We start from the raw sequence: 14,522 nt of genomic DNA on the forward strand, positions 1-14,522 counted from the left end.
GTGCCGTGCAGGGTGTGCGGTGCGGGGTGTGCGGCGCGGGGTGTGCAGCCCGGGAACCGCAGGAGCCGCTGCTGTCCCTTGGGACCGGGCGCCGTCAGGGACAAAAACAGCTGAGCAGCGCAACGTAAAGGAGAGAGGGTAAGGGTAGGAGTTAGGGAGAGGGATACGGGTGGGGAGTTTGGTTTCTCCTTGTGGTTGGAACTGGGGTGTAATCGTGCTGTAATGTTTGCAGTGTCACACACAGACCTATCTGATCCAGGGATTGAAGCACTGGTTTCTATTCAGAATTCAGATCATTGCTGGAAAGACGTCTTTGGATTTGTTTAGAGTGGAAGGTGAATGTTTCTGCATTGGGAAGAAATTCCTGTAACAGAAGCACGGAATGGTCAGACAGCCTGCTTGAGCCCAGAGCTCACCTGTGAAGTTCTTGCTCTTCTTGCCATGTGAGAGAGTGTGTGATCCCAAACCAGCCCCTTTCTGGTTCACCATTGGAACTGCTCCCCAGCAGGGAAGACTGGGGTCAACCTACCATGCCTCGCTCACTGTTTCAGCCATACAGGTCACAGGTGATGGGGTTTCTTGAGGAGTTTGACCATTACTCTTCCCTGGCTGAACTCATGTCCATCTACCATGCAACTAACAGGACCATCTTCAATTGGACAGAGAGCCGCATTGTTGAGTGGGAGAAATTTGCTGAGCTGGCTAAATATGAGCCAGAATCCCAGAAACCAACAGTGAAAGCGCTCCTCATCGTGGCATACTCAGTCATTATTGTCATGTCTCTCTTTGGGAACATGCTGGTGTGCCACGTGGTGCTGAAGAACAAGAGGATGCACTCAGCCACCAGCCTCTTCATCGTCAACCTGGCAGTGTCAGACATCATGATCACGCTGCTCAACACACCTTTCACCTTGGTAAGTAGCTGGTCTTGCTGTCCCTTCAACCAGGGCAGGAGTCTCCCATCCACCAGAACTCTGCCTGGTGGTCATAGGCTTTCCATGCACTCTTTCCTAGGCCTGAGGTGGGAACCCAACACCATCAAGTCTAACTGGTAACTCTGCCAGGCAAGTAAAGCACTGTTCAGCAGCCTGTGGGCTCTCTGTTGCTGCTAGACTCTGTATCTCCTAGAAACTCCAAGGTCTACCACAATGTGTGCTACCAAACCCCAGTAAGAGCTTCTTGGGAAATGAGAACAAGTTCCTGTGTTTTTAAGGTTCATGCAGGAGAGCTCTAGAGAGTCCCTTAGTGGGACAGAACAGTCTGAATGCAGTCCTATTGGGTGACTGGAGGAAAGCAGTCAAGCTTTTCAGAGATGTTAGCTGGATAAAGGCTTCAATGAAAGCTCTCCAAATCTGACAGTGGGGTAGATATCAAATCCTGATCCACTTTTTCCAAATACAGTTGTTAGTGTAATAAAAAGTTTTTACTGCTGTTCATAAACAATGTCTGTAGAACAGGCCAGGAGGGCTCTGGCATCACCACTTCATAATCAATGGGGTTTGACCCTATAAACTCTTCTGTAAGGGTGTTTCAGAGACCAGGGTAGCTGATCTTTCTAGAAGTTTCAGGTGAAGCTCCCCAACCAGCCAGAACCCCAGAGCCAGCTCAGGTTCCAGCCAAGGGACTTGGAAAACAAAACGAATCCTCATGGATTTGTTTTCACCACATTTTTGGCTGATGAGCTGTTGTTTCCCCTCAGGTCCGGTTTGTGAACAGCACGTGGATTTTTGGGAAGGCCATGTGCCACGTCAGCCGCTTTGTGCAGTACTGCTCCCTCCACGTGTCCACGCTGACCCTGACGGCCATCGCTCTGGACAGGCACCAGGTGACACTGCCCCCTTCCTTCCAAGGCTCTGGGAGGGGACTTGAGCTGTGACACAGACTTGTGTCTGTCCGTGGCCATGACAAACACTGGCTGAGTGTCCAGGGCAGCAAGGACAGCCCAGGCATGTGCTTGTTCCTACCAATCACTCCCCTTTCCTGTGCTATTGTCAAATAGTAAGTTCCAGACTATCAGATTTTATCAGCTCAAAGATCTAACAAAGAAAATTTTGTGAAAGGTGAATTTCTGCCTCAGAAGAGGGGAGAAAAGCTCAGCTTCACAGACACAGCTGGAACAAGAGACATTTCTTATATAGTTAATATAGAATAAAAACCATACCCTTGAGTGAAGACCCTTGGGTAGATATCTTTATTTTTTTGACCTAATATAGCCCTTAGTTTAAGGAAAACAGTTCTTACCTAACAAGACTGAGGATAGAAAGCTCTTCTGAGCAGACTGAGAAGTACAGTGTTTCCCATTTTCCAGATCACTGTAATGAGCAGGACATTTTCCTAATCATGGCTGTCATTTTCCTATCATTAGCTGTGTTAGGTTATGTCACAAACCACCCACTCTCCTTGTGAGGGCCTTTGCTTCCCATGGGAGAAGGGTCATGACAGAGTCTCTGTTGCAGGTCATCCTGAACCCACTGAAGCAGAGGATGTCCCTGACAAAGGGAGCTCTGAGCATCTCTGTTATCTGGCTGATGGCAACCTGTTTCTCCCTGCCCCATGCTGTCTATCAAAAGCTTTTCCAGTATAACTACAGGTGAGTGTTCTCCCCTTGCCAGCGAGTGTGGGGAGGTCTGGCAGCCCTTGTGCAGTGCCACTCTCTCAGCAGGGAGGGCACCAAGTGTCCCAGGCACAGGGACAGGGATGAGAGGAGTCGGTGGATGAGTGACATCCCAGTTCCCACAGCAGAGGCTGGGGCTGTGGAAGACCTGCCTGTCCTGCTCTCCTGGGTTTGCTCTCACCACCTCCTCTGTGCCCAGGTGAGGCTCAGGGACAGTCCCAGGCACAGCCTGGCTGGGGCACAGCTGTTAGCAGCACTCACCTCCTCCAGTGCCACAGCCTTGCCAGGAGAGGCTCTGTCCAGAGAAGATAATTTTCTCCTGAGGGACTTTCCTCTTCCCCCCTTTTGCCTGCTCAGCTCCTCAGACCCAACAAGACCAAACCCATCCAACTCCCTCAGGCAGGGAGGAGAGAGAGTCAGACTGCAGTTTCAAAAGGAAAGGAAATAAACTTCCTGTTGGGAATGCCTGTGCTGACATCACCAAGGCTCTGCAGGGAGCAGGAGCAGGGGACCACAGATTGAGTCTCAGGTTGAGACTTCCCTGTATTTCATCCATGTGGATTTATGAACCAGGACCAACCTTCCCTGAGGTTCCTCTGTCTAATGTTACACTAATGAGAAAAACATAGAGAAGCTCCTACCCCTTTCTTCATGAAGCAGAGCTGTGAAGTTGGGGGCACCTGGTGGGGGCAGGTGAGGGACCAGTGTTTTGGCAGGAACTGGAGCTGTGTGCAGCCCCTGGTGTGCCATGGTGCCTCTCCTCAGGAAAGGGAGCTCTTTGCTTGGCTGAGCACAATGACAGCAGATGAAGTGGAATTTCACATCCCCATAGGACAGAAATACCAGAAAAAAGAGAAAGTTCTGATGTAGAGAGAAAGAAAAAGAAAAAAAAATTCAAAGCAGAAGCTTATCTCCCCACAAAAGGCTCAGCAATGGCACTTGTCTCTTCTGTCACTCTCTGCCAGGGAGAAATACAAACCCTAATTCTGGGGTTCTTTACCCTTACAGTCCTTTCCTCTGTGGTACCCAATCTGATCTGTCCCTCCTGTCCCCACCAGCCTGTGGCATTGCTGTGACCTCTCTTGTCTAGAAAACAGTCTGTAACAGTACCCAAGTGGGATTTTTGTGGCAGGTGTCACGCTGCTGGTGCTGCCCTTCGCAGGAATGCCAGCCTTGAGGCCAAGGGGATAATCTTACCATGACCTGTATTTTCAGGCTGAGATCAGCATCCCAGGGAGTGTGGCAAGGAGACACTGACAGGCAGCAGGAATGAGATTTCTATTGTAGACATTGACCTTCTGTATAAAGGACAAATCTAATTTCCTGCAGCCCAGCCAGATGCCTCCTGTTGATGAGGTGGGAGAGTGAATGCCTGCATAGGCTGTCACTGCTTTTGGTGTCCGAGGGGCTGGAAGTGTGATGGGGCTTCACAGCCCTCCCCTGCCTGTGCTTCTGCCTGAGATAGCCAGGGGATGTCATACCTCTAAGTGTGCAGACTGTAAACACAGGGCAGGGTTACTCTGTGCTGGCGTTGCTCTGCAGCTGTGCTTGGGGATTAGGGAGCAAATTGCTCATGAATGAACGAACGCTACGATCTGTTTCGGGGCACCTGTCTCTGCTCATCCTTTGGCATGGCCAGAGGAAACCGAGCCCTGTGCTGGCACGAGGCAGCTCAGCAATATAAGGACTTCCAGGACATGCTATTCCTGTCCCTGCTTTCCATTGAAAAAAAATATCACAGTTGTAATATTGCTTGTAATAGCTCCTGCAGGGGCAGGACTCCTGAGATTCCTACCAGGGAGTGGTCAGGGTTCTGGGATGGGAAACAGGGGCTCCACCAACATCCATCTTTGGCTGCACTACACAGCAGCCATCTGAGTCCCTGATCATATCAGAATTCACCAAAACACTTTCCTGTCCTGCCTTGGGCAGGTCCCCCGTGCCAGTGGGGAGGTCCCCCAGATCCAGGGGAGGAAAAGACTGCAGTTCAAAAGAGATGATTTTCCCTTCTGTGCCAGTTCCCCTCTTGAGTGACGTCTCCAGGTCCTCTGTACTCGGTGAACCCATTGTCACTCCTCTGATCTCATCCCCTGCTCCAGCTGCCTGTTCTCAACAACCTCCTATTTGTGGCACAAAAGGCAGCTCTAGCAGTTGAAAACAGGATATTAAAGATATTAATCAATACTGCAGTGAATAGTACAGATTGGTGGGTGCTAAAATCTGTGCTGAATAGAGGAGATCCAACAACAAGAGAGAAAATGGAATAAGAGAAAGGAAATGAAAGAAAAGGAGAAAACATCTACTGGAAATAAATTCCATCACTTCCAGTCACCAGCTGCAGGGTGTGGAGGGGACATGCAGTGCAGTGAAGGGTAATGGGATGGCAGCCACTGCTGGCCAGGCAGTGGGAACATGCCTGGATCCTGGGGCTGGATGGGATGGGACAGGTGTAAGGGGTTGTTAAAATGAGCTGCTGTATGTGGCTACACTCAGTGCTTCTGTTAGTCAATTGTCAGTGGTTCAACTGGAGCCAAATGACTAATCATCAACCAGTTTTAAGAGGTAGTGGGAAGGGAAGGGAAGGGAAGGGAAGGGAAGGGAAGGGAAGGGAAGGGAAGGGAAGGGAAGGGAAGGGAAGGGAAGGGAAGGGAAGGGAAGGGAAGGGAAGGGAAGGGAAGGGAAGGGAAGGGGTTGGTCATGCCTGTGAGATTTTCTCACAGCCTCTAGCCCTTCCTCCTCTCCAGACCAGCTTTGGCTTAGAGCTGCTCTAGTGGCTCTGGCTGAGGGATCCTGTGCTGGGGCGTATGGCAGGGCAAGGGGTCCTGGCTGCTGGGGGACACAGGAGGGTGGGTGCTCCCGTGGAGGGCAGGGGCTGCAGGTCCAGTCTGAGAGAGACATGGCAGAGCTGTGGCTCTGTGTCCTCCCTCTGTCTGCACTGCACCTCTGAGCAGTGGCTGTGGGCAGTGTGAGATCCATGGCCCTGTGCCATATCTGTATTTCGTGTTTTCAAGGGAAGCCACTGTCCGGAGTCTGTGCCTCCCTGATTTCCCCGAGCCTGCAGAGTTGGTCTGGAAGTATCTGGACCTGTCTACCTTCCTCCTTCTTTACCTCCTGCCTCTGCTGATCATCACCATCACCTACCTGCGTCTGGCCAAGAAGCTGTGGCTCCGCAATGCCATCGGGGACATCACCACGCAGCAGTACGTCACCCACCACAGGAACAAGAAGAAGAGCATCAAGATGCTGATGCTGGTGGTGGTGGTCTTTGCAGTCTGCTGGTTCCCCCTGAACTGCTACGTGGTGCTCATCTCCAGTCTGGGCATCAAGACAAAGAACTCTCTCTATTTTGCCCTGCACTGGTTTGCCATGAGCAGCACCTGCTACAACCCCTTCATCTACTGCTGGCTGAACCAGAGCTTCCGTGCAGGGCTGCGCTCGCTGCTGTGCGTCTGCCAGAGGGTGCCACGGGCTCAGGGCCAGGCTCTGCCTCCCAGGGCCATGCCCTGCCACGAGGCATGGCTGGAGCAGGCCAGCTGCAGGAAGGGACCTGCCTGCCAGGCCAACTGCTCCACCGGGAACCTCCCGATGGCCAGCACGGACCTGTGAGCCACGGGCTGAGGGGACTTACCTGGCTCTGGGAGGATCCAAGAGCATCTCCCAGCCTCTCCTCAGGAGCCAGCATTGCTGCTCTGCTGTTTTACTGCTGGCTTTTGGCTTGTCTTACTGTAGCCCCTCCTCTGCTTGGCACGGTGGGCACAGCCTGTCCAGCACTCTGGCAGTGAAACCCACGCTGCAGCTGGCTCAGGGGCAGGAATATGTACAGGGGACATGGAGCTTCTCAGAAATGCTGATCTGTTTCAGGTTTTCCCATTTATTGCTATCAGAGGGAGTGGATCTGGGTTTCTGTCACTGGCCTGTAACCTGTGCTATAATGTGGGGATCTGCACAGCAGCAGAAACAAATCTGTGATGATTCAGGTGTTTGAAGGAAGGGCTTGGACATGCAGTGAACTCCATCCACAGGGAGCCTCACCAGTTAGTGTATAGCAAAGCCTCCAACAGAGGTAAGGATTGTTAACAGCAATTTTGCTCTCAGATTCTTCTGCTCTTGTCCTGCCTCTATCCCACCCACAAGCCAGCCCCTAACCAGGGGAGCAGGGATGCACCCCAGGAACAATGGCTGTAGGCTCAGATGGCATGATGACAGATTAATGTATTCCACTGAGAAGTTCTTTTTATTATAAATATATTAATTCAGTAAAGAGAGCTACACTGGCACTTTACAAAAGGCCACAAAATATTTAATCAGGGCTGTAGCATCCACTCACTGAAGAATGGAATCATTCTGCATTGTTATAGCTGCTATAAAAGCCTCATTTAAGCAACAGGAGGTCAAGAAAGGGCCAGAAGGGATATCCTGTGAGGAGCAACTAAGAACTCTGGGGCTGTCTAGTTGGTACAAATGTGGATTTCAGTAGCCCAAGGGCAACCATGTCTGCTGGGGGGCTCCTGGTCTGCCCTGGTGATAGCCCAGAGTGATCTTCTGCCCAGAGAGGCAGTGGGGAGCTTGGGTGGCTTGAGGGAATAAGGACATACTCCTACCACCTTTGTGGGGGAGGATAAGCCAGACCAAAGAAAGGAAGCTAATTTGTTTTGTTTGTTTGTTATTTTCCCTTTGTACAGTGAGAGGGTAAAGGACAGAAAGGAGGGGGGTCCTTGCTACAGGCCACTTGACCCCAGTTGGGCACCTTGGGTATGGACTGCAGTGCCTGCACCAGAAGAACACAGCAGAACACGAGGAGTGGCAGCAGGAATGGGTGAATACTTGTTCCCTGAGGCACTTTGCTTGGAGCTCACAATTATTGAACATGGGAATTCAAAGCTGTCTGTGCTGGGTGCCAGCACTGTCCTCCCTCAGTGAACAGCAGGGCTTGTTTTCAGTCAAAAAACATCAATGTGAGTTTTTCAAAATGTTAAAATCATCTCTAATTAATAAGAACCATCTAATTTAATTATTAAGAGAAGCTATCATTTGTTTTTTTACCATTCCTCGCTCACTAGCTTTGTGTGAGCAGCTCTCAAACTGCCATGTGTTGTCTTTAATATTTCTTAGGTTTGTTTTCCTTCCTTTCTTCCTTTAAATGGTTGAATAGCCTTTTTCTGGTGGAATCAATGCCCTTACTCCAAAGAAGGGGTCTCTCCACACTCCCTTGATCTTCTGCTAATCCCTGTAGTTAGCTGTCTCTTGCTGTCAGAAATAACCTGGCTGGTTTTCCTTGGATCTGTCAATCGCAGCATCTCCTCCTTGCTGAATTTTTCTGCCCTAAATGGGCAGGATGTGAGAGCTGACTGTATCGAATCTCCGTAATGGCTCAGCTATCTGGGCTGATAATTATCGATGCCTGAGTGAGATTCAGAGCCTCGCACGCTTTGCCCAATGCCTCAAGGCTCCTGCATCACCTGAGGATGCCCTGACTCCCAGCAGCTCTCAGGCAGACATAGAATGCACAATATCTATTTAAACAATGTGACCTGAGAGTGGTTTGACCCGGGCATGGACAGGAGGCTGCGTTTCTGCTGCAGTTTGGCCCCTGCACACACCAGGCTGGCCCCGGACAGAGTGTGGGGTGGGAGAATCCTCTGCCATGAGCAGACCCCTCCTTCTCCCACTCTGCTGAGCGAACCCTCCCCGTGCCCTGGTGGCAGCGAAGCCCCCCGGGAGGCAGAACCCCGAGGGAGAGTTTGGAGGGCAGATTGTTGAAATACTGAGTCACCACAAGTCTACTCCCGGGAAACTATTTGAGCACACACAAATCAGTGTGCAAAGATCCAGCGAGACGTGTCTGAGTGATTAACAGCCCGAATTTATTAAGGTTAGCTCATGCCAAATGCAGCAGAGTGCCTTCAGCAGAGTTGCTGATGAAGACGATAACAGGGAACACAGTGCAGGGGATACCTGAATTCCAGAGACAAATACTCTTATATAGCCCCACCACATAATGAACAAAGAAACCACAACATGCCAACTAGATTAACAAAAAGCTAGCAGAAAAACCCCCACAATGAGTCAGAAAATTAGCTCAGGAAGGAGAAACAGAATACAATTATCATCACTTAGCTCTTCAAGTGGAAAACAGTACGGAGGGGCTGGCCAAAGCACGCTGCAGGGATAAGGGGAATGTCCTCGGTTAAATCCAGCTTTAGCCCGGGCAGTGGGGGTGTAGGTGGGCCAGTGTCAAACCATCACCTTGCTCTGAGGTCACTCACAGACCAGGAGGGGAAGAGCGAGGAAGGAGCCTGGCGCTTACCTGGGAGGCTGGATGTGAAAGGCACACCCCGAATTCCAGCCTGGGAGGTGATGTGCGGCCACCCTGTGCCCCAGGCAGCAGCAAAGTCTTTCCCTGGAGCCGGGGCACACAGCTCTGCCTTTCACTGGCTGTGGAGACAACCTGCTGCCCCCCAAAGAGCTCACCTGCCCCCCAAGGATCTCACCTGTCCCCAAAGGGCTCACCTGCCCCCAAAAGAGCTCACCTGTACCCCAAAGAGCTCACCTGCATCCCAAGGATCTCACCTGTCCCCAAAGAGCTCACCTGCCCCCCAAGGATCTCCCCTGCCCCCAAGGATCTCCCCTGCCCCCCGACCCTGCCCACCCCCGCTGCCTCCCCCGCCCCAGCCCCGCCCTGCGGTGGGCATGGAACGCTTCTGATCCCGGGCTGGGATGGAGCCCAGGCAGGAGCACAGCAAGTGAGGGCAGGTTTAGCCAGGCACGGCTGCAGTCAGAGCTTGGTTTGAAGACTAACGGCGTTTCACAGGCTGCCCTGTCCCACCAGGGCTCAGCAGTGACCCCAGTCCCAGGTCTGTGCCCAGTCTGCTCCCCTGAGGTGGTTCCAGGCTCTCCCTGTGCTTGGCTCTTCCCAGCCCGTGCTGAGCAGGGATGGTGGGGGTGTCTCTGCCCAGATGTGCTGCTGATGTCGGCTTTCTGCACTGGGGCAGGACTAATGTTCTTTGGGGTCCCTGAGGGATGGGCAGGGGGCAGCAGCAGGTACCAAATGCTGGTCTGAGCAGTGCTGGAGAGCAGGGAGGGACTGGCCAGAGCAGGCAGGTGTGGGAGCTGTGCCTGGGCTGTGCTGGAGCCAGCCCTGCATGCAGGTTTGCTCCACAGGCAGCAAATCAAGAGCACCTCTTGCCCTGCTCCCCATCCCTGGTATTTTGTTATTTACCCTGGTAATAAGGGCTGAATTAATGCACTTGGTCCTTGATTGATGTTTCACTTCCCCAGCAGCCCACACTGGCTGATGCTGCCCAGTTCAGTAGTGCCAAATTGTAGAAGTGGAGAGCAGCTGTCACTTAAGCAGACATGAGAGGGAAAAAATAGTAATAAACCCTCCCAAAAGGCACAGGCTGAGCTCTGCAGGAGCCAGGTCTGGCTGTACAGCACAATAGTCTATCACTTGAAGACACTTCTCCATGGCAGGCCCATAAAAGTCTCCTTGGCAGATGAGAACAGACAAATTGCTTTATAAAATCAGATGAATGGACCATCTAATGCATCTGCTGGAGACAAACCCAATTGCTTTATGGGACACTCTAAGGGGCAAGCACAGAGAGTGTCCCCAGTAATGGAATTCCTGCTTGTTACTTCACAATTAGTGGGGCTTCAGAGCATAAAGGCTTATATCTTATATCCCACATGCTTCCATTGCATACATCTGTGATGATCCATACTGTGTCCTGCAGGCTGTGGGACCCTGGTGGTCTCCTGTCTCCAGGATTTCCACTCTGCAGTGACCTGCAGTTGCTGTTTGTAGCTCTCAGCAGCAAGAGGGATTTTCAAAGCCCCGTTTTGACCATTTCTTGCTGTTCCTACATTTCTTGAGCAGTTATTAGAGCACTGCAGAGGAAATTTCCATTTCAAGCCCACACTTGGGCCAAGATGAACACCACAATCAGTGTGATTCTGGGGTGCTCAGACTGTGGGTGCTGTTAGGAAATAATTTATGACTAACAAAAACGATGGCAGCAAGTTTCAGAGCAACAGATTTTGTTCCTATTTTTGTGACAATGTATTTTTGCAGCCACAGCCTCAGGCAATTTTCCACAGGAATGAAGTGATCAATTAATCAATGGCCTTAACCTTTTGCAGCTTCCTTCTCCTTCCACAGCTAATTTTGACCTTTTACTGGTGATACATGCCAAGCACTGCAGAATTCAGAATGCAAGGAGTGCCTGGATCACTTCCATGATGGATTTACCACAGTTCCATCAGCGGGGAGTTGCAGTAGGCTGGGTGCCTCTGGGCTATTTTGGACAGTTTAATTTGCTTTTAAACTGTGATGCACTGCTCAGACCTTTCACATTCAGGTTAATAAACCAAATTTCTCCTAAAGGCTGGAAAAGAATCGACTTTTAGTTCTTACCATTACAGTTTTTCTTTCACAGTGGGTTGCCATTCCTGAACTCCTCTTCACAGTTCAGTTATTTAACTGTTTGTCTCCATTTCCCACCCTGTTCTGGAATTGAACACACCAGTTGCTCGTGCTGACAAACAGTGACTGATGCTGACTGTTCCCTCATGGAGATGGCAGTGGCTGCACTCCAAATAAAGTATTTAATGCAGTGTCCCTTTCCTCTTTATGTTCATGTTTCTATGGCAGGATATAATTTTTTCCCCCATTATTTAATTTGACACACCCTGTGTTCTATTTAATGGAATTGCACTAACTTGCCTTAATTTGCCTTCCATTCAGGAGAATGTAAGCATTTTGCTGTCTTGCACAGCTTGCAGGGCAGGATGTAGGGACATTGATTCTCCAGGGGAACTATTACGATTACCAGAGCTAATAAAGACCACAGATTTTTAGCAGTATATTCAGGCATCTCAGCTATAAATGGGAACATCTTCACCACTTGACTAATTCTCAGTTTCTTTGTGAAGCCAAGTTGTCAAATGGTTTGTTTTGCCTTTGTTTCTCCTGCTCACTGTGAAGGAAGGATGGATTGAGGGGGAAGGTAGGACAAGGGTTCTATTTTCATATCTGCAGTGTTGAACATTGCCAACCCCTTCTCTGCTCCCCCTCCCCATTCAAAGTGGGGACAGGAGCCTTTCCCCCATTTCATTCCTGTCTGTACTGATGTGTTTTGCTAAAATTGCATCCCTAATGCTGCTGCATTGGAAGGCAGACCAGCCCAGTGCCCAGGCTATCAGATCCCATCAGATCCAGAAACAGCCTGACCAGGCTCAAAAAATCTCATTTACTACCAAGGCTCAGGGCAGGAATATAGGAATTTCATTTGGGATAATAATGTATTTTTGAAGGATAATAATAATTATTGGCATCAGGTTGTTCCCAAAGACAGTGGTTTTTTTTGCCTCCAGCACAGCTCTGGGATTGGAGCTAGATTTGTTTCCCCTTAAAAATGAACATCTGCTGCCAATAAAAAGAATTAGAATTTTTTTTTTGTTGGGTTTTTTGTTTGGTGGTTTTTGTTTTGTTTTGTTTTGTTTTTTTTTGTTGTTTTTTTTTTTTTTGTGGTGGATGTTACTCACAGTTTGGTCCTAGATGAGATGATTTGCTCTAATTAATGTTCCCCCAAGCATTCTGCCCAGCACCTCAGAGTCTGGTGGCTCTTTTGCCCACCAACCAGGGCTGTGGCACTCCCAGCAGCTTTGGGCTCTGTGCCCCAAACTTGCACTGAGAAGCTTCTCTAAAGCCCCTGTGAGTGAGCTGACAGGTTGGGAGGAAGGGGAGTGTGGAAGACAGAACAGCAATAGATTTCTGCCTCCTGGCAAACCCATCCAATTCAGCAATGTGCTGTGAAACCTCTGTTTTCCTTTGCTTGTGATTGCCCTCATGTCCTGCAGAAACACAGAGAGGTAAGAAGTGAGTGTGCAGGAGGAGTGTGGGGGAAATACAGAATGAGAAAATCAGAGGAGAAACGGTGAAAACACCATCTGTGGGGGAGGAAAGTGCAGAAGGAAAGGAGCTTGAGCATGGAAATTCATGTGTCTAACAGATTTCAGTCTTCAATTTTAGCCATGGAAGTTTATCTGCCTCTCTGCCCAGCCCCTGTGCAGGGGCCAGGGGCACATGGAGGGCAGGTGTTTAAGGTTTCTTTACTGGTGAGCCCCCTGGTCAGGGCTAGGCAAGGAAATGAAGTGTGAAAGCAGGGGAGCTGTTTGCCAAGGCACTCCAGAGCTGGGGGTGTCCCTCCTGCCCTTTTCTCAGTAAATGCTGCAGCTCAGACTCCCCTAAGTACTGTGTGCTTACCCTCTCCTGCAAGGAAAAGGGCAGAATTGCAGTCAGTGTTTTAGCAAAACACTGTTCTTAATCCAGGTCAGCTCAGCCCAAAACAACCACAGGGCTTTAGTAAAAAGTGCAACTGTGAAAGTTCTTGCTCTGTGCCTCCAGAACCTGCACACAAGGGAGATGTTAGAAAGCTCCTCTGACTTCACTGTCCACGGACCATGCAGTCCTTGTTAGCACAGGGCTCATTAATTAATCTGGTTCCAAGCAGGATCCCCCTTGGAACACTTAATTAGTGGGAACACCTCCTCACCCTGGCCAGCCCTCCAGCAGCTCCCCTCTGCTCCTCAGGGCTCATGGGGAGAGGGACATGGCCTCAGAGGGTCTCCTGTGAGAAGGATGCCAAACCCTCACCTGACTGCAGTCTCACCTCAGCAGGTGTGAGATAAGCTCTGCTAGGGGCCCTGTCCAACAAGAACAGGGTGCAATGTACTCTGTACCCTGCAGGTACATTTCAGGGTGTGCAGGTGAGGCACCCACACCCCACACAGCTCACTTGGGTCCTTTAAAGCAAAGCCCCATTGCTCAGGATCCTGTCTCAGCAGGGCTGCTGGCTGTGATCTGTGACTGCTGGAGCAGCAGGACAGATGTCTGCCCTCCTGCTCCAGACACAGCTCAGGAGAAGACTCAGTGTGTGTGCCTGCTGTGGGCCAAGCAGCATTCCCTGGCATTCCCTGTGGCTGGAGGCTGGCCAAGCTGTGAGTGCCTCTGCACAGAGATGTTCCTGCTGGAGCAGCTGAGGTAAGGACAGGCTGCCTCAGCACCCTGAGCTGCTGCCAAGCTCTGTGCAGGGTGGCTGGGGCTGCAGCAGGACTGGGGTGGGAGCCAGCCTTGCTCTGAGCACCAAGGAGTGGGTCCTCACCCACACCTTGTCTGCTCACATGGAACATGTGTGTTTCTCTGCCAGCTCTGCTTCACAGGAGCTACCTCTTATCCCAGTGAGGAGTATGAGAATCCCCAGGACTTTGAGGGGAACAAGACTGATTTATCATCACTCCTTGGGCTGCAGCCAAAAGCCAGGCAAGACCAGACAACACAAGCAGTCTGGGGTGAGAAGCAGAGGGGGTGTAAACCTCTTGATCTCTGGGAGTTCCTGCCTTGGGTGGGAGCATCTGCTCTGCATGGGAGGGGCTCCCCTGTTCTTCCAGAACAGACCCGAGGTGTGGCCAAACCCATCCCCAGGTCCAGGCACCTGAGAATGCAGAGTCAGATGGTTACAACCCCAGGGCCAGGCATCCCTTGAAGGTAAGGCATGGCAGACATTGAATCCCCACCCCAAAAGCGTGCAGGGAGCTGCTCTCCCAACAGACTCTTTTGGCCCCCTCCTCCTGCAGTGCCAGTGGCCTCAGCCAAGTGATGGGCACAGGCAGAGCTTTGGGCTCAGGTCACCCATGGAGGGACACAGCACCCTGCCCACACCCTCTGCCTTGGGCTGGAGCAGGCAGGGACATGGGATCATCACCCCTTACACACTGTGGTGAGACTGGGGCTCTCAGAACACCTGGGCTGCACCTGTGACAGCATCCATGTTGACATGGACATGTGACATGCTCCACAGAAAAGGCTTCTTTGGAAACTGGGGATGCTGAGCACCTCACCACTGCC

At 51.0% G+C, this 14,522-nt stretch overlaps 1 protein-coding gene across 1 annotated transcript; it reads left to right on the forward strand.

Annotated features, from left to right (window-relative positions):
* Nucleotides 1–232: 232 nt before the first annotated feature.
* Nucleotides 233–7,629, forward strand: LOC130253115 (G-protein coupled receptor 83-like). The gene is made up of 4 exons (XM_056491421.1): nt 233–914; nt 1,700–1,825; nt 2,457–2,590; nt 5,626–7,629. The coding sequence occupies exons 1-4, from the start codon at nt 531–533 to the stop codon at nt 6,218–6,220; spliced, it is 1,239 nt and encodes a 412-aa protein (XP_056347396.1). The 5' UTR covers nt 233–530; the 3' UTR covers nt 6,221–7,629.
* Nucleotides 7,630–14,522: the final 6,893 nt, after the last annotated feature.

This window comes from Oenanthe melanoleuca, chromosome 4A, assembly GCF_029582105.1.
Source record: "Oenanthe melanoleuca isolate GR-GAL-2019-014 chromosome 4A, OMel1.0, whole genome shotgun sequence".
NCBI lineage: Eukaryota > Metazoa > Chordata > Aves > Passeriformes > Muscicapidae > Oenanthe > Oenanthe melanoleuca.